The sequence below is a fragment of the Pseudopodoces humilis genome, chromosome 7 (assembly GCF_049639895.1).
Source record: "Pseudopodoces humilis isolate 2021_Gansu_Grassland_sample_001 chromosome 7, ASM4963989v1, whole genome shotgun sequence".
NCBI classification, from domain to species: Eukaryota; Metazoa; Chordata; class Aves; order Passeriformes; family Paridae; genus Pseudopodoces; species Pseudopodoces humilis.
In genome coordinates this window covers 18,012,623-18,035,601 of record NC_142206.1, presented here as the reverse complement: position 1 = coordinate 18,035,601, position 22,979 = coordinate 18,012,623, and the positions used below count along the sequence as shown (strand labels likewise).

The window sequence follows — 22,979 nt, the reverse complement described above, 5'->3', positions numbered from 1 at the left end:
GAGAATTCCTTCCAGTTCACCTTCTCGATGCCACTGGTGGCTCTGTATACTTAGGTTGTTTTTACCCCCTTCTGCCTCATCGTTTACATCTGCTTTTTCAGCTTGTTTTGACAGTTGTGCCTGAAGCACAAAACCCTTTCTCTGTGTTTAACCCCTCCTTTTCTTCCATTGCAGCTGGAACATCAGCTGCAGTCGCTGAACTCAGAGCAGCTGGAGACCCGCGTGCAGAATGAGAGGCTCCGGCACCTGAATGAAAACCTGCTGGAAGAGCTGGAGAAAAGCAAATGGGAGCTAGAGGCAGTGAAGGGGCAGTTACAGAAGCTCCAGAAAGAGGCTCAGCTTGAGCAAGAGCAGAAGGACAGGTAAGGAAAAAACAGGAAAAGGGGAGGTGTTAGGGCAAAGACATGGACAGAGAAAGAAAGGCGGGCCAGCAGTTAAAGAATAAGTATCCCTAGTTAGGAGCCTTGGTCTCGTTAGAAGATTCTGTCTCTTTTTGAGGAAAAGAAGAAACATCCCTTATATGTTTAGGCCCATATAGGCCTAAACAGAGAGTGATATAGCTACCTTTTGCCTACCTTTTGTGGGAAATATGTTCTAGAAAATCAGTACAAAAATACGGCTGTTCCTCAGCCTAAAGGAGGCTTCTCCATTTATTTTTCAGTTCACCATCCCCTCTATAATGCTCTCTTTCAAGATCCTCTTCTAATAAATTCTGTTCTCATTTCTGGGTTAAATCTAATGATACCTATATAAAACATTGAGAGGTTTCAGATCCTGATGGCAGTGAGCATCCTTCCCATTTCTAGCACCTGAGGAAGTGGAGAAGGATGAGTTGCTTGCTGTCATGTTGGAGGCGAGAAGGAGAGCTCTGGTACAACCCAACCATCCCAGCTCCTAGAACAGTGCTGCTTCCTCTGAATTCTCCTAGCATAAGGCAGGCCCTTGTCTTTGAGAATACCATGAGTGCCCCTGAGAGAGGGATGTTTGTATTTTCTATCCCATTAATTTATTTCCCCTTATTTTAAAATGCCTCTTGCCCAGGGATGTGTTTAGAGTTTCCAAGAACATGCAGAAAGAGAAACAAAGCCTCCTTCGGCAGCTGGAGCTCCTCAGGTGAGAACTGGTGAAGGCTGGAGGGAAATGCTGAGCTCTTGTGCCTGTAAGGGGCTGAGGTTTCTGCACTGTGCTTGTTTCTCCCATGGAAAGCTACAGGATTGTATCCAAGCAGTGTTTAAACCGTGCTTGTTTTTCTAGGTCCAGACAGAGTTGTGCAACTTAGCCAGCTCTGGGACTTTACAGGCTATGTTATTTCACGTTACAGGCTATGTTATTTCACGAGGTAATCCCTTCTCTGGAGGAATTTAGTCTTTCCTGCTGGCTAAGGCAACCATGTAGAGCCCATGACCTCAGCTGGGATACATGGAAATCCCAACATGTCTAGTTGTAAACAACATCTTAATCTCTGTTCCCAAGCTGTCTTTCTGTTCTCACTTTCAGTTGTTGGGGTTTACTTTATTTTTTACAAGCATCTCACTGTGTCTTTCCTATGTTTTCCTTTGGAGCAGAGAAATGAACAAGAAACTTCGAGATGAGCGAGATGCTTTTGAAGCCAAGAAGCTGGTTAGTCTCAGAAAGAAAACCTTAATTCCCAACCACCCTCCTTTCATCTGCTGCTGTTGCTGTCACCACTCGGGGGCCTGTCACTTCCACGGGGGACAATGACAAGAGCACCTGGGGCCTGTGTTGTGCTTAATACAGACTTTGCAGCACCTCTGTGTCTGTGCTGGAGGCAAGCTCTGCTGGTTGCTGCTGCCAGCTGCCTGGGTTTAACCCAAGGCATGTTGGCTGGGGACTGTCACACAGCCCTGTGCAGGGCTGCAGTGGGTGCTGCCTGCTGCACATGTGGGGTCTGTGTGCTGTGCCAGGCACTGGGCACATGCAAGGAGGGGAGAGAAGCTGGATGCATCCTGAAGCTCGTGGTGAGGAAGAAGATGGATTTTCAGATGTGCTGCTGGCTGACTGGGCATGGAGTAGCATGGGAAGGTTTTGAAGTTTTTTCTGACCCCCTGAGTTTGTAGCAGATGTTTTCAGGGGTTCCTCTGGGGAGCTCCCCATTCCTGTGAACTCTGCTGGGTGCAGCAGTGAGCCCTGTGTCAGAGAATTAGGAGAAAGCGGATCTCTCTCACCTGGAACTGTCAATCTCTGACCTTTCCCCGCCACCAAGATAAGAACAGATATGTGGTCTATTTTTAGTTATTATTTTTTCATTAAAAAGTTTGTGTTCCCAAATGTCTCTTGCACAGCTGCTCTGCCCTCTTGGACCCATTCCTGCCACCATGTCTTTGCCTGCTCTGCCATCATGCCCCACCTGAAGATCTGGAAGTAGGTGACTTCCTACTCCCTAGCAGGGAGGACAGTGATAGGCTGTGAAAGCCTTTCTGACTGGTGTGTAAAGGACTCTGGAAGGAAAAACAGGGGTTGTGTCCATATATGAGACAAAATTCCCTGCTCGATCCAGAGGCTGGAGTTCTCCAGGTGGAGAGCTGTATAAAATTATCTCAGTAAAAATTTTGGCTAGAGGTGTGAGGTATGTGTGTTTCTAAAATCTGGAAGATTTTTTTTCTTAAGTCTTAATTTTTAAAGCTGCTAACTATGTGGATGTATACCAGAGCTTCCTGCTCCCTCTTGGAAAAGCCTTAAATGCAGTCACTCTGTAGTAGAGTCCAGTGCAAGCAGGCAGAGAAAATGGTTTCTTTTCCTCTTTGCATGCATTGTGCTTCATCAGCTTGTGGCTTCCTATGGGTGGGTGGGTGGCCTGTGGAGACCACAGCTCAGGTATGTACCTCTGTGCGTGCAAAGCTTGCCTGCTTCTCCTCTATTCTCTCCTCCTGCTCCCCTGCTAAGACCTGCTGCTGCAGATGGACCCAAGAGAGAGCCCAGTAGGGAGAGTCGCAGCACAGAGGGGTTGCTTTCTCCCTTCTCCCAGCACTGGCAATAGGGAATGAGGCACAGGGTGAACTACCACCATTGCTCATCTGGCAAGGCTGTGTCTTGCTGGGCAGTTGAAGCCTGTGCTGTAGTAAGTTGGTTTTTTTTCCTTTGGCTGCTCTTGTTTCAGTCCACAGGAAAGCAGGGCTCCAAGGGGTTGCAGAGATGCTGCTATCACCATATACCTGCAGAAGGTCTGCTTGCCAGCCTGTCTCACAGTAAGGGGGAGAGGAAATGGCAATACTTCCCTGCAGAAGCAAAAAGGAGAATCCAGCCTTCTGATGGGGATCCCTAGAGTGCGACACACTCTCTGCCAGAGACTATCAGTGCTTTTACAGGCTAAAAAGAAACCCAAGGCCTTAATATACCCTCTCTTAGTGCTGGGAAGAGTTATTTCTGTGAAATGAAGGTGTGGTGAACAGAGGTTCTTTCATAGCAAAGATTTTGAAGTGGTTGGAAGGAGGAGTTGGGCTGTATGTGGCTGATAGCAACCCAGTCACTGCTCCTTTGCTCTTCTCAGTTCCCAGCTTAATACCTTGCTCTTCATAAGAGTTTCTGGCCTTGCCAGGGTGGGCAGACCCTAGCCCCACTTCACTCTGGGGCACTATCTTGTCCCAGGCAAGACAAGGTGTGTCACAGATAGCAATATATGGTTATTTCTGTCTATGTGCAAACCACTGATGGGTATTTTTAAGACCCAGGGGTTGCAGGTTCAGTTTCACACCCATGACCCATTGGCTATGGAGTTATGCTCGCATGCTTTATGTTGACAGAGCAAATTTCATTTCTGTTCATCATGAAGAATGTTTTGGTACTTGATTACATTTGAGATGTATTTTTATTTCACTGGTAAACCAGAATCCTTCCCATCCAAAACGCTTGTACATGTGCCTTTGTGGAATCCTTGTCATTGTGTTTTACACAGCTGTGATGTCGCATCTGTCCCTTTATCATCCTGGTGAAAAGCCAAATGTTACACAAACCTGGCAGGCCAATAAAGCATGGCAGAACCAATGGCAAAACATGCCCCATTGTTCCTCCTTTGTTACCCAAGTATGTGTTCTGCAGGCTGTTCCCTTTCCAGGTAAGGTGGTGGCAGAGCAGATTGTGCGGCAGTCCTTTTACTCCACAGCTGACTTGAAGGTTGTGACTCAGTTCCAGTGGCCTGTATTTCCTTCTTCCTGTGTGGCTAGAGGGTTCCCTCAGGTGAAGCTGCTCAAACACTGAAAACTTCCCCTTCTGTCCCTGCTGGAGAGCCACTGGTTGTCTGTACCGCAGTCTGGCTGTGTTTACTGGAGTATTGTTATGCACTTGGGGGTCGTTTGTCTTGGAAGATTTGTGCTCCACAATTGTGAGCCTCTCAGTGCTGAATTGTTTCTGTGGCTGGAGATTCTCTTGAACATCAGTTTTATATGTAAAAAATGTTTTGCTCTTTCCCCGCAAAGCTTCTAGTTGGGTCAGGCCCTCTGTGGACTCCAGAGTGTCTCCTTTTGTTAGACTGCATTGCAGTAAAAGAGCTCTGGGAGCTCTGACCAGCAGAACAGCTTCTTAATTTTTTTGCCTTTTAGAATAAGCCTACAGTAAGGATTTTTTGAAGAAATAATCTTTGTAGTCTTCCTGGCTGTGGGAAGCATGAAGGAAGGCCTGTCCAGAGCTGCCTGCAGGTGTTTGGTCAGTTCAAAATTGCTGTGAGAGGCAGATCTGGCAGACTGCAAACCCTTCTTCCTCCACCTTGTCCCCCAGAAATAACTTGTAAGGACATGTTAGAAATCTTCAGATTCACAGACTGAATACATCTTCCTTTCCCCCAGTGCCGATGTGGACACTTTTCCATGCTGTCTCTCACTGTACATTTTGTGTGTGTGGCTAGAGCACTGACTGCTGGGAATGGCAGAGTTGCTGTATGGGGGGAGGAGAGCTGGGAGAGGTGTTGTCCTGCTTTCTCCTTCTCTGGGGAGCTGGTAAATACTGACTATAGGAAGTGTTCAGTCTGTGGTAAGCAGGAGGAAAGCATGGAGAGGGTTGCTGGTGTAAGGCAGAGCATGTATGTTGCCCTCCTTCTTTTCCTGTGATGTGCAGGTCGAAGAAGAGTACTAGTGTCTTTTGAGAAAGGGGCAATTGGTCTGCCCCACAAATCATCAGCATAAGAAAGAGGCAGGTGGGGAAAGAGAGATTCAGCTGTGAGACCAAGTGGAGAACGAGCCACAGAAATAAAAACTCTGGCTAGCTAGAGGAAGAATTCAGTCTGGGACATCACCACTTGGATGGATTTAAAAGTGAAGGAGAAAGCAGCAACAGTGATGGCTTCTTACAAAAATTAAATTATTTGAACTGGGCAAAGCAAACCCAGTGCTCACCTCTTTGAACCTTCCAGTGAGGCATTACCACTGCATGGTGTGGGGCTGCCAGGGCTCCAGCCCTGCCTCCCCAAAGTGCTCTACAAGAGGTGGCGAGTGGTTGAACTGGGGCTGTAATCACATTCTTCATTCCTTCTCTTTTCAACTTCCAGGTGCTTCAGAACAAAAAGTCCCTGTTGAAGAAAGGGTCAGTGCTAGGCAGTTACCTGCTGGAGGACAAGCCTGTCAAACGGTTAGATGGGTGTCTGTGTTGTGTCCATGGTGTTAGTCCGTGCCCACTGCAGTACCCTGTCCGTCAAACCGTGTCCTGTGTCTGGTTCTCCCACCTTGGTGCTGGCTAGTTTTGGGAATGTGGTGGGGTGTAGCTTTCCCTACATGGTGGCTTTAGCTGTCTCTTGGAATCAGGTGGTGTTGGCTCAGCATGAAGCTGAGGATACTGTTCACTAATTTCCACATGGCCCTGCTGCTGCTTCTGCCTGCAGCAATGGGGGAGCAAATCTAAGCATCACCAGAAGGTCTGTGACTGTTAATGGGATGGGAGTCACAAAGGCTGCCTCTTTCTGAGTCAGACAGCTCTGTTGAAATGACTGGAACAACTCCCAAGTGTGCCAGTTTGTCCTCAGGCACAAAGCCTGTCCACTGGTGCATCATGCTAGAATCCATATCCCTGGGGCATAGGAGAGGGCAGTAATTGCACTAGGGTTGGGTTCTTTCTGGCAGCTGAAAGCCTCAAGGAGAGGGCCTGGCTCCACGTGGGTTTATCGTGCTCATCTCCCTCTATGGCTATGCAGGTGCTCACCTGGCACACCAGGCTTCCTTTAAGCCAAGACAGGCATCACATCTGTGTGGCCAAGGCCTTTTCTTTTTTTTTCTACTCTACATGCAGAATATACAGTGACCTGTCTTGGAGCTGGATCTCACCTGCAATGCTGCCCCCAAAAAAGTTTTAAAGGCAGCGTGCTCCCCTGTTTCTTACCAGGTCTCTGCAGAAAGTTCCATTGTTCCTCAGTTTCTCCTGGTGCCGGCCGCAGACATAGGTCTAGGCTCAGTTTCTTCCAGCTTCGACTCACCCTTCATGCTTGCAATTCTGATAGTGTCGTTTAAGGATTTAGCTGAAGGCTTCTTGGCTCATGGACTTATAGAAAACTGGGTAGACTGTGGAGGAGGGCTGATTCTTGAGCCCATGGTGGGAGGTTGCCTGGTGAGGTGTAAGGCAGAGCTCTTTCATGGTTGTGTGACTGGCATATTCCATCCATGGAATCAGATAACCAATTTCTCCCATCTTCCTTCCCAATTATTTCTTGCAAATATCCTTCTAGCTGCATGGAATAAACCTCCTGGAAAGTTTTAATAGCTGGAGAAGTTTGGCAATGAAGTTGATGAGAGAAGGGGAGAAGTAGTTGTTGGCTCTGTCTCTGTCCCAGTGCTGTGTCACACCACATTGCTTGAGAAACATGAAAAGAAATCCATTAGATCTGGGGTCACTGTTAAGTGTTTTGTGTTTGTCCCTTTGCTCCCACTAAAGAGGGTCTTGATACCACTCATTGTGTGATTTTGCCAGCCCTGGGAGATGGCTATCATTCCCCAGAGCCTGAGAGTATGTGTCCATTTTCAAGAGGCAGAAGTTCCAGCTGGCCTCGCTCTGGATTGGTATTTGGGGTAAATGCAGGGAGAGCAACCAGGAATATGAGCTCCCTTTCATAGAAAAAAGTATAGGCATGGGCAGCAGGTAAATTTTGCAAGCCAGATGAAGTGTACTTGCTGGAGTGAGAAGGAAGAATTATCTGGATTCCTGCACTAATAGAAAGAGAAAAATGTTGCAGAGCAGGGTGGAATGTCCTGCCTCTGAAGAGACTGACTGTAGTACACTCTGGTCACTCTAATTTGCTTCCAAATGCAGTCAGTCTTCTGACTAGTGAAAGCAATGGAGAGATCTGTGGTGGTTAAATATCTTCAGCTTAATTCTAGGTCTTCTCACTCCTTGTCTAGTTCTTTAACCATAGAAAACCAGTGATGCTGTCTTGCTCTCCAGCTTTGATTCCAGTAGTTTAAATTGGTTATTTTAGGTGTTCTTGTGAAGGTTGTTCCTCCAACTTACTACATCAGCTCTACCCCCAGTGCATTGGCCTGCTCTTGTGTGGGCACAGTCTGTTATTTCTTTTTGTATGGTATTTAGCAACAAAAACACAGGGGTAATTATTGGGGGTTTTTTTCTTTTTTTTTTTTTTAAAAAAGGAGCTTTCATTTTGTGTGTTTTGCCTCATTTTTTCACTCCCAGGGTAAGCAATAAGAATTCTTGAAAAACCAAAGTGGCAATTTTTATTAAAATGTATGAAATATTTGTCAGCACATACGAGTACAGCACAGCTCTGGTGAACTGTCTCTCTTTTCCTAGGGGAGCCACTGGTGCTTTGGTCACAGGGAGTGTGGGGAGTGAATATATAGAATTCCTGTGAGAGCTTCATATACACTAATTGGATTGCATTGGTTTGCTGGGGATTTGCAACCTCCTTCTTTCCCTGTCTCCTCACCCCCTCCCACCCTATCTGTGCTGCCTGTGGACTTCAATACAGACAACTGGCCTCTGCGGACCTTCCCTTCACCTTCCCAGTGGATGTGGCAGTGGAAGAACCCAACAGAAAGAACTGTAAATACTTCCCAGGCAATGGGGTATGGATGAAGACAGGAGAAGGAGGCAGCACAAACTTTGGAGAGAACAGCCGAGATGAGGAGAGATGGCCCTTGGCAGCAGATCCTGAGTGGTTTAAGATGACTTTGAAGGGTGACTCTGACTGCAGAAAAAATGCAGATGGCTTAGATGCTGCTCTGCTGCCTCCTCGAGCCCAGCCTGTTGGCACCGAAACCAGGGTGAGTGCAGTTACCTGGGGTTATTCCTCAAACACCTGCTAGCTGCTAGGGACTTGAGGGTGTCTGACTCTCTTCCTATCAAATTCCAGCTCCACAGATTTACAGTGCAGGGGTCCAATCCCTAAATCAAAGCACTGCCTGCAGCTGGGCTGTTCAGAGCCTCATGATTTTTTTCCATTGTAGCTCCAAGCACTGGAACCAGCCAGCTGTTCCCCAGATCGCATTTTTAAAGTGGTGTTTGTAGGGAATTCCGGTGTTGGGAAGAGTTCCTTCATCCACCGCTTCTGCTATGACAGGTTCTTGGCTGAGCTCAATGCAACCATTGGTAAGTAATAGGGTGCCTGGCTCATCTGGATAAGGAAGTTGGGAAAATGCTTTTTTGCCTGTATTATAGCCCAGCTAGAGGTAAAGATGGTCCCTGTCCCAGTATTGAATCAATATTGCCATTTCCCTGAACTAAATGGAGTTGTTCTGGCCATTATAATGGCAAGCTACTCTCTCCCCATCCTTCCTCATAGTCGTTGTCACCTTCCCGACAGGTATCGACTACCAGGTGAAGAGCCTAATGGTGGATAACACCCAGGTTGCCTTACAGCTGTGGGATACAGCTGGACAAGAGAGGTAAGTGATCTCTGCCAGGCTCAGTGGAGGAAAGGGCAAGAGAGCATGTAGCTGGTTGCTGTCCCTGGGAAAACCATCAGCTTCAGAAGGACCAGACAGGTCATGACAGCTATGCCAGTGCTGAACCTGCAGCAAAGGTTTCTTCGAGATTTCTAGAAGCTGTGACTGTGAAGCGGGGCCTGGAGAGATTGCTCTGAGGATTGACAGAAAAGTAGTTTTCCGTGTGTCTGACCTGCATGCTTGTGGCTCCAAGCAGTCAGTGCATAGATGTATGTCATGGAGTTCACAGAGTGGAAAGGACTGTGAACCTTTCCAGATCTGGTTCAGCTGTCAAAGCCAGCTGAATTAACATGACCTCTGGGTGAAGGTGATTTGAACTACCCTGCTGGACTCCGTCAGTGAGGTTATTGGCCCCTTTCACTGTCCCTTCTGCTGATAGACTTGTGGAAGTGATAATCCTTGGCAGAGGGATTGTGCAGCTTTTTGTGACAGTGAACACTGGTTCCCCATTTGCAGACCTCTAGTTTCAAAAGCATGGGATACATCTAGATGTTACCAGCAGTGTTGGTGAGGACCAGAGAAGTAGAGGACACATTTGACCCTCATCTGCTACTAGAGATGAAGGCCCATCACTGCCTCCATGTAAATTACATTTTATTTAGGATATAATTAGAAGCTTAGGATGAAAAGCTATTTCATGGGGACCATGAATCTCAAGGGCCTGACAAAAATAAGTACTGGGCATTTTGAGCTAAATATGTTATGGGGGCAGGCCTTCAGGGTGCAGCCAAGGTCATGGGAATATTCTAATCTTCCGTTGTGCCAATGATGCTGTCTCAGTCAGTTAGACCATGCAGAGCTGGTGGGAATGTACTAAATAGGAGTATCTATTGAAAAGTAACTCTCTCTTCCAAAGTTAGCCTTCATGCTGAAGAAATAATTATTTCCGAGGGGACTCCTGTGGTTATTTCAGTGCTGAAACTGAACAGTAAGGGGAGTTGCTATGACATAAAATGTGACATTTTATTGAGGCCAGATTGCAGCAGAGGCCAAATTCAAGATACTGTCTCTGCAGAAGGACCTTTAGCACAGGCCCATGCAGCACTAGCAGGTCTTAGATGTGTACCCACAAGGGAGAATTTGGCTCAGTGCTGATACCAAATAGGAGACCTGGGAAGAAGAAAAAGCCTTTTCTCCTTTTGGAAGACTATTATTTACTTCTAACTAGAGATGTCCAACTGTAAATATCTAAGGAAGAGATGGAAGAACCCCTTGGAGCATGCAAGACTGATGCATGCTACCTTTGATGTTTCTTCTGGAGCATCTTGCCTGCCTGGCAGTTCCAGAGGTGCACCTTGACTGCCAAGGATACAGTCTGTGCTTTCTCAGTTGGGTAGGTGCCAGAATATCCTGTCCTTATTGTAGTGAGAAAGAACAGCTTCAGGTAACTATCTGAAGAGTACAGGAAGGTAACAGCTGTAGGTTTTCTTGGGTTGTAATAAGAGAGTTTATCCTATGTAGGAAATACACAGTTCTTTAGTGAGATCTCAGGACTTGTATTCCATTTATTAATTCCCAAATTACATTGTTAATTCCATCAGTAGTTTGCAATCAGTGCGGTTATATCATGGGTCTGTCACAAAGTGCTTACAGATTCTAAGGTTTGGGTTTGTTCTAGTTGTTTGGTTTGATTTGTTTTTTTGTTTGGTTGGTTTGCTTTGGTTGTGATTTAGTCACAAAATACAAGCCTGTGGTTTTAAATGGAACAGACAGCAAAAAGTAGATGTCTGGCAGGAGTTTTTCCTGGAAATTGTGCCTAGCTTCTGATTTTTTTTTATATATAATGCCATTGGTTTATAGATTCAGTAGTGGAAACAGAGTGTACTGATGCTAAGTTCTTAATTGCTATTTTGGCAGCCCTGGGGCAGACATTATGCATGCCCAGTTTGGACTGTGGTACAGCTTAGTCTGCAGATTCTTCCAAACTACAGAGAAAGATCATGTTTTCTCTATCAGTTTCTCCTTTAACAGGAAATTACCTTTTCCTATCCCACCCAGTTTCTTCCGCTTCTTTCTTCCTGACCTGCAAAGGTCTTCTTTCTTGCTTTCTCAGCACCATGAATTTGGCAAGATTCCTGCTTACCCATGGCTGCCTGGCCTGTCTCAAAGGTGCAGGGATCTGTCACCTCTGTGTAGACACCAGCCCTGAGGGACACGTCATGAACAGGGGCTGCAGACCTTGCAGAGAGCCTGCACTATCAGATAATCTCACTCTGTTACCTGCCCTTTGCACAGCCGTGGTTCTGAGAGTGCCTTTGGTTTTGCCTGGGCTCAGGTTTCGGAGCATCACCAAGCAGTATTTCCGGAAGGCAGACGGGATCCTGGTGATGTACGACATTACGGCCGAGTGCTCCTTCCTGGCGGTGCGGAACTGGATGAGCAGCATCCAGGTGAGAGTGGGACCTGGCCTCCAGTGCTGCTGGTGCTCCCTTGCTCCCCACCAGCTCCAACAGCCTGTCAGGAAGCAACATTTTTCAGTGCCCCAGGAAGTCCTGTTGACCTTGTGAAGCTGAATTACCAAAGCAGATGACTGTGGCGGTCAGTTTGGAACCAGAGGCTTTTTGTTGAAGGTAACAAAGACAGTGGTAGCTCATTAAATCACGGAGGGCTGTTTCAGTGGCAGAACGTGGTGGGACCTGCCAGCACAATACTGTGGGTCTGTAAGCAGCCCATGTGCACTGGCTACATCTCCTAAATGTGGTCACATCCCATCTGTGCTCAGGCAGGGAGGTCTCCTGGTTTCTGGCCTATGCACAGGAAAGGGAGGTGGTCCTTTTTATTTCCTTTTTTTATTTTAAAATTTGGTAACAATGTATTAATACTGTTGGGTGTTTTATTTTCAAACACTCACTGAGAGCATTTATCTGTGGCTCATATCTTCGTGGGAATACAAAAATGCCTCTCTTTATAATTTAAATTAGTTATGTGTAGATGATCAAGAGGTGAAGGGAAGTTTTCAAGGGCAGTTTTGTTTTGATTGTGCTGAGTTTCAAAAAACCAAGATCTCAGTGGAATGAGTAAGTATAGGTTGGAGAATTCTAATATTGTTAATTTCCACAAGCCTGTTGGGAAATAAAACAACCAACCAACCACTTATGTCTTTGGACTCTGAAAGATCACAGGTTAAGATCTTAAGAACTAACCAGCCTCTGAAAATCAGGTTCCTTTCAGGAGGAAGGCTAAACTGAGCACACAGAAAATCAAACCACATGAAGTCTGTATATTTTAATCTCTTCTTTTCTTCTCCCCATCTGTGTATTTATTTTGTTTTGAAGCTGTTCAGGTTCTGTATGTCATCCAGGGCACTTGAGTGTGGAAATAACTTTGAGCCCTGTTCTTACTCTGACCATGTTCTAGTGAGCCAGTGGAGCTGTAGAGGGTTTGACCAGAGGTAAGAGGCTCCAGGAATTGCCTAGGAGTAACAGTTCCTACAGAGACTGCTTACAAGGAGTCAAGGTTGCTTAACTTGCTTCAGCCAGTGGATTTTCAGCAAGGGATCATTGAGTTTAAGACAGCACATTAGACACAGTACTGCACATATAAAAATTACTGAACTTATTAAGAAGATGTGCCAGATCACAAATTCCAAAATGCCTATGGAGAAAGCTGATTTTCTTCAGGCTTCTTATTTTCTGGAGAAGCACTTGTGTCCTGTCTCCCCTCTCTCACCATCCCAGCTCAACATACCAAACATTTGGAATGTTCCCCTAGTTCAAGCTTCCTTTCACAAATCCCTGGGACTATTGAAGGAATGGCCCTTTAATGATCTAAGGGGCCTGATCCTGCTGCCACTGAGGATCTTGTTTGCTTGAGCTGGAAGGATCTACTCTGAGTCTGGGTCTCCAGGGGTCTTTATTTCTTTTGCAGGAAGGTATAGAGGATGGAGCTGTCGTCTTTCTGCTTGGAAATAAATTGGATGCTGTGCAGAGAGAGACCCGGAATGTACCCAAGGTGGAGGGTGAAAGGCTGGCAAAGGTGTGACACAGTGCTCTGCTCTCTCTGACCTGCTATGCAGCCACCCTCCAGCTGGGAGCAGGGGTAGTCTGGCTGGCAGAAAGCCCTTCTTGGAGCCATTTTTCAGTATGGTACCTTCCCTCTCCCTCCCACCCTGTTTCTCCAATGTGGACATGCACCCAGGTCCCTCTGGTACAAGAGAGGATGAGGTGGTGGCCTGTATGTGGCAGACAATGGCACTTGAGCAGGCTCATGTGTTTCTCTTGAGGCTTGATGCCTCATTACAGTCTTTCTGAGGGGAACATGCATAGCTGATTTCCCATTTGAGGGCTCCCTAATGCTACATCATCCTGCCTCTTTCCTCACTCCCCTGTCTGCCTGCCTAGTGGCACCTTGGCCCCTGGGTGGGGGAGACAGGGTTTCAGAGGTGTTTCTTGCCTTCTGGACTTGCAACAAAAAGGTAAGGGAATCAAAGTACCCAGGACAGATGTTTTCTCTTCCCAAACAACTTCCACAGTGCTCCCTTTTGGACACTCTGGCTTGGCCCCCAATGCTGAAAAAGCATCTCCTTCTCCTGGGTTAGTGAGCAGGGTGTGCACCCCAGCAGGGTAGCAGCCACCCTCCTGGCTCCAATGGCTCTTGGCAGGGTTCCTGGGGATGAGGGTGGGCTAGCTCCCAAGGCTGTGGGTGAATGGTGATGGTGGAGAGCTGGCAGTCACCGTGGGTGCTTGCTGTGCTCTCTGGCAGGAGTACAAGGCTGTGTTCTATGAGTGCAGCGTGATGACTGGCTACAACATCATGGAGCCCATGCTGCACATGGCCAGGTCAGTGAACAGGAGCCTGGGACACTTCCCCTGCTGGAGGTGATTGGTGTGGGCTCTCCTGGGGAATGGACAAGAAGAAGAAGGGGGTGTCAGAGGCAGACTTTCTGTCATATTCCAAAAGAGACCTGACTCCAGATCCTTGTCTTTTGTGCCTGGAGAGCACCAAGTGTTGACTGGACTCTACACACAAAGCTTCACCTGGTAGAGCTGGCTGTTGCAAGATTAGGAGTTTAATTCAAATATTTCATCACAAAAACCTTGCATACTGTCCCAGATTTTAAGCTGTTTTTTTTCAGTTTGAAGTCTTCATTTAGCTCTAAGGGTTCTTTCTTCCCTATCTTAATAAGCACTTTAGAGATTGAGCTATTTCAGTGGCAGTAGTTTTAAGAGATAAGATACTGTTCAGCTGAAAGAAATTTGCTCTAAAAGTTTTAGTTTAAAAAAAACCCCAAATGGTTAGTTTCTGGAAAGAAAGTATTTCAACTCTGGCATGAAAACTATCCTTTTGTGTTCTTTTATCTCTTCACCTCCTCCTGCATCATCTATGTAAAAGCCACAGCAGGACTTAACTGTTCATTAACTGGGAGGATTTACTTACCAGGTATCATATCTCCCATAGCACGTGCCTTCAGCATGTTTTATTACCATGCCACTGATTAAGATGGCTCAGACAGGTGGAGCAAACAGCCTGGGATTCTGACATCAATGAGAATCGTGGGAATAAGGCACAGACCACTCACATTGGTGCTCAAATTACTGAACCATGGTACCCCCTCTTGTATGTGTCCAGTTTCTTTCCCTGTTCCCTGGAAATTCATGCTCATTCTCTGTGTGTGGTTTATCTTGCCCAGCTTCCAGAGAAGTTGGGTCTTTAGGCCTGTCACTTACAATCCTAAATGCAAATCCTAAATGGGTGGTGGAGAGCAAAGGGCAGAGGCAAATGCCTTGGTGGGAAGATCTCAGTAACTAGGTTGTGTTCTTGATCTGTGCTGTTCTTTCCAGGTTGCTGACAGCACAAGAAGACAGGCAGAGGGAGAATGCCCTGCAGCTGGAGGATATCAGCAGGAGGAAAGGGTGCTGCACATAAAGCACACCAATGTGTCAGCAAGAGACGTGCCAATGCTGTATCATGAAACTGGGGGTTCCTTTCAAGAAAGCTGAATTTGATGATACCAGCTCTCTAGAGACTTGGGGAAGGTGCAGCTTTTCCTAGTCTGTGAATTTTGAGGCATGAATCAGGCCAAAATGTGCATATTATCTGCACTGTTCTACTTCCAAGTCTGCATGCAGCCCTGGTCTCTAGAGGCCTTTGCTTCTTTGGGGGAATTTGGCTGGTCTTAGCTAGTAACACAGACTGGGCCTTCTGTCTGGAGAGGTTGCTTCCCTGTAAAGGGATGCAGTCTTGTTCATGTTCTTTATGGCAAAGAAGTGGCCTAGCAGCAGAGAGCAGAGGAAAGGTGGGTCTGTATTCAATAGAATTTCCACGTAAGAGAGTAAAATTATTTTAAATTTGGGCTAGCTCTAAGTAGTGATCCATCTATCTCGGAGAGAAACATCTCCTCTTGGTTCTGCCGCAGCAGTGCTCAGCTGAGAGCCCACTCTGGTGAGTGAGAATGCTTCCACCACTTTCTGCAAGATCTGGATAGGGCCCTGGATTTACTGCAGGATTGGGTTGGACTTGTCAATATTGTAGTTAATAGATTCCGTATGTGATTATAGTATGAACTGATAGGATGAGTCATCCAAATGTCTTTCATTGCTTTGTCACCCCTATGGACCTTTTCACTGTCCTAGCAGTGTCCTGTGTATGTTTACGGAACACAGAGCAGTTGCCCTGGGACCCGCAGGCCACTGGCGTGTGCTGCTGATTCATAGCCCATTGCGGGAGTTGTGCTGTACAAACCAGGGCAGCCATATATAGCCTGTTTTAAGGCTGAATGCTGCCTGTTTCCTCCCATTCTTATTCTTTCCTGAATAATCTCCAGCAATTTGGAACTGCCTTACCCACAGTCCTGAAAGGTCCCACCAGAGTGCTTTTAAATGCACCTGGGCTGGAAGCACAAGGCAGCTGCCTGTATGAAATGTACCTTTTTCTCTTGCAGGGACCTTGAGCAACAGCCTCACTTTATTGCTGAAGGGCTGAGATAGAGCCTGACTGAATCTGTTCCCATTGGGAAGGGTCCTTCTTGTCACTAAGGGGTGGGGTGAAGCAGGGTGAGGAGAAGCACGGGCAGAGATGGGAACTGTCCCCAAAAGTGCTCCTGGTTGGCATAGCTGCCACTGTGCCTGGGCATGGAGCTCTGGGCTGCGATGCTTTCTGGTTTGCTGCTCAGTGGCTTTCAAAGCCTTGGGATTAAGTGAGATTTTTGTTAGTGCCCTTTCCCCTTTTGTCTTTGAGGCTGTTTCTGTATGTGATGGACATTTTAGGCACGAGATGTGATACTGCAGCTGTGACGCAGCCCCCAGACCTTGCGGCATAGGGAAGGGCTGTGCTTGTCCAAGGTCTTTCCTCTCTTGGGATGAGGTGGTTACTCTGAATGTCTGTTTATTGCACAAATTTCCCTGGGAATATCCCAAGCAGGAAAAGTGCTCTGAGTCACCTACAGCCTATCAGTGTTACAAAGAATTTCCATCATTCCTCCCAGTGCCCTTTACTTCTGATAGGAACAAGGAAGTTTTTCTCTGGAAGAGCAGGATTTCTGAGTAAAAGGAAGAGCTAAAAGTAGTAAGATCCTGCTCAGTCCTTACTGTTGGCTGGCTGTAACTCCCACTGTCCAACTGCACTAACGCCTTTCCAAAACTGGGAATCAGAAAGTTATAAGAGGCCCTGAGGGAACCAGGGCAGCTGGTGTGGAGCCTGGAGTTCAGACCTACAGCGCTGCCAGGGGAACTGCTCGTGTTTGCAAGAAGTGATGTTTGGGAGGGGAGATCCATGCTAAGGTGTTCTGACCATGCACCTCCCACACTCTTTACACAGCACACCCGAGACAAAAGTGTGAAATTTGCCTGACACGCAAATACAGGCCAGTTCTGTGTATTACCTTTATCAGTGCTGTCATACTGCAAGGGTGAGAACCATCAGGTTCTTTTAATGTACAACCTCAAGTATGTTTTCTTAGTGTGCAACCAGTACAGGCAATAAAGAAATGCTGTCTTAAAAGTGGTTGTGTTGAGAGATTTTTTTTCAGGAGCTTCAGCCTCCCATCTTCAATCACTGATCCTAGTGTGACCTTCAGTTCTCACTGCTCAGGAAGTGGCCCGTCCCCCATGGTGGCACACAGGGGTCTTTCAAACAGGGAGAGAATTAACCAGGAACCCATGTCTTGAAGGCAGCTCAGGAGAAATTAATTCCAGTCTTTTTATACCTCCTTTAAGCAGCCAGAGGTGGAGCTGATTAGGGAAGGCAGAGCCATGGAGGAGAAAAAGGGGAGACACTTCCCCAGCAGCTGGAGGTGTAGTACTTTCAGAGAGGATGAGTTCTTACCTTGTTAACTGCATTCATAGAACTAAACCTTTATTTTATTAATGTCCCATGCATCCTTTTCACTAGAGCTGGGAATTTGTTTGCTTTTAATCCTTGTGGCCTGGCATGGCTCCAGCTGGATGTTCATGCATTACAGAACTAATCACTCTGCAGTTTTGACCAAACAAATTATTACTCATTTCCCCTGCTATAAACTGATAGCACAAGTAGTTAATTGTAACGTATATTTTTTGTAAGCAGGAAAGGGTGGATTTTTGTTTCAAGGATGACAAAATGGCACAGAATTTGAGCAGGCTAAGCTTGGACAACGGTAAGCAGCAGGGTGGGGTGTATTACTGGAAGGTCTTTTGTTGTCTCTCAGCACAATAATTAAATGTCCTCTTGGAAGAACCAGAGACTTACAGTCTAAAGGGGCATGGTGCTGGTTTTTAAACCTGTCTGATACCAGACCTAAATGAGACCAGAACTTCCAAAAAGTTTTTCATTTTACTTTCATCCCCCTTTTTTGTCAGAATATCTTCTGTCTCTAAATAGAAGCTCTGGGAGCAGCCACCTATTGTAAGTGACTGCTGGAAACTGCAGCATAAATGCAAATAATGGGTTATCCTGAGGGGGCCATGAGATGAGGAAGGCTGTGAAATAAGACTGCCTGGGCGCTTATTGGCTCCAGCCTCTTAGTGAACAAGTGACTTTTTGCACATAATCTATAAGGTATTTTGGACTCATATCACAAGAAAGTGCTCTTACATCCTGGGAAGCCTTATCCTGGCAGATCAACAGTGCACCTGTGTACACAATCAGGTGTAGGGGCAAAAGCAAAAAAGCCAGCTGCTCTGATAAGTAGCCATGGTCCCACAAATCTCTGCAGGCTGGCAAAGAGACCTCACTCTGCTTTGCTTTCACTTGTCTGTTTCATGTCAATATGGTAAGGGTAAGCATAAGAGGATTAGGCTGACAGCATCTCTTTGAAAAGCCAAAACAGGACTGAAAAGAGAGCATTAAGCCATGGTGTTAAGTTTAAAGCTTTTCCACAGGACAAATGCAGGAATTGCAAAGGTTTGAGCTGTTGTTTTCTACTATCTTCTTTGTTCCAGCAGTCTGAACTCCAAGGGCCCATTTCCATTTACACGCAATTAATGAGTTCCTGCTATGGGGATCATGCAGTCACGTTATTTTCTGTTCTGTCACCACCTTCTGTTTTCATGATCTTTTTACTTGTTGGTTCCTTAGACTGCAAATATATATATCGACCAAGTACTTCATCTCCAATTCTAAATTTATCTCACAGCCCATTATACATCTTCAAATGCTCTGTTTGGCAATCTCCCGTTCAGTGCCAATAGACCCATGGTCCTGCAGTTCAGAGCTTTGTTAGCAGGCGCTCATTACTTACCTGGCTGTTAATGAGTCACACAGAAATTTCGCTTGGCGTGGCTACAATAACCCAGCCCCAGCCTCTCCAGCCTGCAGGGCATGTTTATATAGGTATTTACGATGCTGCAAACACAAGTGTAGCAGCTATGTGCTACTTCTGAAAATACTAACCCACAGGAGACCTGACCAGGTTAAATTAGTCTCCTCAAGGTAAACAAGTATCTGCAGTTGAAAATTGTCTGTTACTCGCAATAAACTGAGGACGGGGAGGTGGTGGTCCTGTGGTGTATCTCGCCTTTACCTACAGGCCCTCCCAAGCACAAGGAAGCACTTGTGGCCAGTCACGCCCATTTGCTGGCCCAAATCTGCTGGGGCAGGGGGGTTATTACGGTTTCCTGTTTGGGCATGAAGACATGGCAAGAAGGCAGTGGTCCAGTGTGGTGGCTACCCAGGGCTCCACCAAGGAGGGGCAGGACCTGGGCAGGGGCCAGCATCTTTTGTGGCTTCCAGGTTCTGCTGCATAGTCCCTGCAACAAATCTGTCAATGTGCAAGCAAGCTGATCCCACAAGGCTCTATTTGCTCACTTGGTTCTCCAGCAGCTCTGAGAGAAGGATACTCCTTGAGAAGGATGAATTGATTTCTGAGTTGGGCACATGGAGAGGTTAAGGCAAGCACCCAGGAAGCTCTAAACTGGCCTTTCCTTTCCCAGATCTCCTCTCTTCATCCCACTCCTGGAAAACCATGTGAGGCCACTCAGCCGCGGAGAGGGCCCGTGTCTTTTCCTGGGAGCATCCCTCGCACAGGGCCGCTGCTTAGCACAGCGGTGTGGGCTGCGGCTCAAGTGAGGTAATGGGAGGATGAGGCAATGTGCCAGTCACGGCTTGATCTTGATTTACCGGGTGTTTCACGGAGAACACTTTTAACAAGCAGGTCTGACGCTTAAAAAAAAAAAAAAAAAAAGAGAAAAAAGTCGCTCCAGCTGGAGTTGGGTGTAAAGTGTTGCCTGCGGCAATGGGAACGTCAACTCGAGGCGCAGGAGCTGAGAGCCGGGGCTGCGGACGGCGCCGCAAGGCCGAGCGAGGGCGGCCGGGTGGCGGGGGAGGTGGCCCGGGCTGGGGTGGGCCGGGCCGGCCGCGCCTCCCTCCCTCCCGCCCTCCTGAGGGTGCCTCCCGTCCGTCCGTGCCTGCCTCCCTCCCGCGCAGCGCGGCAGGTCGGGGCGTGCGGCGGCGCCGAGCGGCGGCCGAGGGTGAGGCGGAGCGCCCGAAATGGCGGCACCGGCGGGCCGGGGGGAGGCGGGCGGCACGGCGGCCCCGGGGAGCGGGGCCGGGGAAGGGGCCGGGGCGGCAGCACGGGAGAGCCGGGCAGAGCGAGGGCCCCGGGCCCCGTGTGCAGCAGCGGGGCCCGGCGCTCCCTCCGTCCCCGCCGGCACCCGCACCCGTGCGGAGCTGGCCGCGGCCACCCGACCCCGGCTGTACCGCAGCACTACTTCGCTTCCCCTCCAGCGCCCCGCGGCATTGCACAGCTTCGCAGGGGCTTGGCCCGTGTGTGCTTTGTTGGTGTTTTTTTTTTTTTTCCCATTAGAAAAGTGTTTTAACCTGTTGCGGGTGGTGTCATAAACTTTGCACTGCCCGCGGTATTAGTAAAGGTGTTCTGAAGGTTGCCATAAATCTTTTGAAACGATTATTGCCCCCCTTCACCTTCTGTTCAGTCGAATTTGCCTGTTGTACAAATAAAGAGTTGGCCTTTATGCTGGGCTTGTAGGACCCTTGGAGGCGGAGGAGGGAGAGAACGAGCGCTTGTTTACCACACGGTCCAGGCGATGTTCTGTTCTGTTCCCTTTTTTTGGAAGCTGCATCAAATGGGGAGCTGATGGCAATGGGTTATTGCTGCACCGTGGTGTTGATTGCCATGAGGGATCTTTACGAATAGCTTCTTCTTCCTGTCCTCTCATGAAGAACTTAAACTGCGGTAATTTTTTTTAAAGTCTGACTTTTTCTGAGAGCTTTTGTAATCAACTTGTTGCAGTATCCTGTGGAATTTTAGCAATGACACGTCTTTATTTCAGGCTAGTCTATAGCATCCCTTAAATTCTGCACTGCTTTGCTTCCTTTGTCCTCCTACAGCACTTCCTGGCTTTCTCTGAGGGTTTATGTGGTGCCTCCTAGAATAAGGGTTGATTGAAATGGCATCACCCATCAGAGGCAGTTTTATTCAAACAGTTTTGAAAGAAGTCCCTTTTGAGAAAATACATTTCCTTTGCGACCTTTATGTCCATTGCCAAGGTTCTTAGGGAAGCTTTTGGTGTGATGGATGGGCTTACCAGCTGGTATTGTGGAGGCTGGAGAGCTTCTTAGTGTGCCACCAGTCAGACAGAGATCTATCCTAGTGCTGCTGGGTGTCTGTCACTGCTGCCAAAGTCTGTGGTGGAGGGAGCAGAGTGCCTGACTTGGCTGAGTGGTCGCTGAGCTCACGGTAACTGGAAAAGTCAGTGAAAAAGTTTCAGCACATTTCTATTCTCTGAAGTGGTTTGTGTGCCTAGGACAGGCAGTTCCCAGTCTGTGGATTGTTGGAAGCTGGTCAATGGGGAGTTGGATTGTTGGAAGCTGGGGTAGCATCACTTATGCTTTATGTGACACATCTGGTGACAGGTGCCTGTCAAAGGCACAGCGCTGGTTTGTGCAGGTGGGCCTGGGCTCTGGTTTGCTACAGCCGCTCTGGTGTGCCAGCACTTGTGCATCACATGCCCTTGCTGGAAGCTTGAGCCGCAAGCTGGAGGAGGTGGCAGCTTTTTGAGCTCCTCTATGTAATTCACCTCAGATCACATCCTTGCTCTGTAGTTTGCTGGTGATGTCTTTGAGTTCCAGGCCTGTATTTACTTCTGGTCATATGCTGCATTTCTGCAAAGAGCATGTTTCATTCCACACTGTTGCTTGTGTTCATTGTTCTGTGGCTTCTGCAGTGGCGGAGAATGACTCCCCCAGTTGCCTGGTAAAAGTCCTGGCACTCCCTGCTTAATGCTCATTTCAGGGATCAGTAAGAAAACACCTTTTCTGACTGCTTGAAATAATGTCCCATGTGTGACATTTCATTTTACTCTGGAGTCTGAGGTGGTTAGTCCTTCTTGTACATTTTGTGAGAGTTTAACAAGTTATATTTCTCCTAACTCAAGGCAAGCGTGTTAAAGGGATTTTATTTGCTACTTTCAGTGCAGCCTCCTGAAGTTTCTCTCTTTGGGTGTGATACATTTTTCAGTAAGGGGGTGGAAGGCTTTTATTCCCTTGGCAAGCAAAATTGCTAGGTGGGAGTGGCTGTGAAGGGTTCTCTTTCCCCTTAGGAACTTTCCAGTAGGTCTGTTATTCCCAGCAAATGGAAGTTGTATCATGACATGAACTGTTTTCATCACACATGCATAGAAGGCAACAGCTTCCTTGCTCTTAAGACAGCCCTGAAGTGGTTGATTAGAAAGTTGTGTCTCTTCTAGCCAGGTCATCCCACTGGCAAATTTACTTGTTCCTTCTACAGAGTTTGGCTTCTTCGCTCAGGAATGCATTGAACTATTGGTTATGGATGGAAGGAGAATGTGTATTTACGTGTGTTTGTCTGTGTAACATCTCTATCACCATGTAAACCTGTTTGTGGCAGACCATCCTATGTGGCGTGTCCAGGTAGTTTGGTCATTTATGAAGTAATCATACTGTTCCTCTGTTCTTCTTGTGTCTTAGGTTTAAGGCAGAAGCTTAGAAAGAAAAAAAATTGACAGCCTCTGAAAAACAAAAAGGGTAGCTGTGTTTTTTCATGCCCCAGTTTACCTTTACTATCTCCAGTGGCCTCATCAGCCTTGTTCCTTAAGCCTCCTGAGAGGATGTTCTAACCCTCAACTCTACTTTCTGTTCTTGAGCTCAACACTGGGTTATCTCCAGCTCTCCCTGAGTGTGTGCACTGACAGCTGAGGTCATGGAGAGCCTGGGGGGGGGGGGGCTCCTAGAAATAACAGCTCATCTCAGCTTCTCTGGCTTTGAGGAACAGAAGTCTAAGTCTCCCTGGTTGTTTAAAAACCTTCAAGATCCTAAGGGTGTAGACCAGGTCTCCTTCTGTCTCACTTGCTCCCTGAATGTGAATTTTCTTTTGCCACAGTAAAGCTGAAATTAAATGAACAGTGTCACTGTAAAACCATCCAATTTTCCCATCCTTTTTTGTATGTGCGTTTTGACAGAGCTTTTCCCCAGGATGGTGACCATCTTCCCAGTCTGAGAAATGTGCTTTTCCCTGGTACTATGTGTCTGAAGCCAGGGTGTGGAGGGAGAGATGAGGAATGGCAGGTGTGTGGAATGGAGATGAGGTGTTCTGTCAGTTCTGTGCAGAGTGCCTCATTCTATCCCTCCCCACAGCACAGAAGCTGTTGGCTGGCAGGCCCTCTTGGCAGGGATCTGCCCTGTAGTAGCAGCACT

General features: G+C 47.3%; 2 protein-coding genes across 17 annotated transcripts in view; both read left to right on the top strand.

Moving 5' to 3' along the window:
* Positions 1 to 16,832, top strand: part of CRACR2B (calcium release activated channel regulator 2B) — a 46,161-nt gene extending 29,329 nt beyond the window's left edge. For 4 of the 14 annotated variants that reach the window (XM_014251956.2, XM_005522368.3, XM_014251953.2 and 1 more), the window contains exons 8-18: positions 175 to 362; positions 1,042 to 1,113; positions 1,566 to 1,620; positions 5,498 to 5,577; positions 7,919 to 8,213; positions 8,397 to 8,538; positions 8,753 to 8,834; positions 11,170 to 11,284; positions 12,762 to 12,869; positions 13,596 to 13,672; positions 14,675 to 16,832. In XM_014251956.2, coding sequence (XP_014107431.2) covers positions 175 to 362; positions 1,042 to 1,113; positions 1,566 to 1,620; positions 5,498 to 5,577; positions 7,919 to 8,213; positions 8,397 to 8,538; positions 8,753 to 8,834; positions 11,170 to 11,284; positions 12,762 to 12,869; positions 13,596 to 13,672; positions 14,675 to 14,759 — 1,299 coding nt within the window. In that variant the 3' untranslated portion in view covers positions 14,760 to 16,832. Of the gene's footprint in view, positions 1 to 174; positions 363 to 1,041; positions 1,114 to 1,565; positions 1,621 to 5,497; positions 5,578 to 7,918; positions 8,214 to 8,396; positions 8,539 to 8,752; positions 8,835 to 11,129; positions 11,285 to 11,355; positions 11,465 to 12,169; positions 12,287 to 12,761; positions 12,870 to 13,595; positions 13,673 to 14,674 lie in introns of those variants that run through there. The other 10 variants (XR_015772980.1, XR_001331427.2, XR_001331431.2 and 7 more) reach the window with 10 other exon arrangements.
* A 2,818-nt stretch (positions 16,833 to 19,650) lies between these two features.
* Positions 19,651 to 22,979, top strand: part of CD151 (CD151 molecule (Raph blood group)) — a 32,512-nt gene continuing 29,183 nt past the window's right edge. The window contains exon 1 of one of the 3 annotated variants that reach the window (XM_005522367.3): positions 19,651 to 19,777. The gene's annotated coding sequence lies outside the window, so the exon portion shown is untranslated. Of the gene's footprint in view, positions 19,778 to 20,382; positions 20,500 to 22,979 lie in introns of those variants that run through there. The other 2 variants (XM_088058093.1, XM_014252153.2) reach the window with 2 other exon arrangements.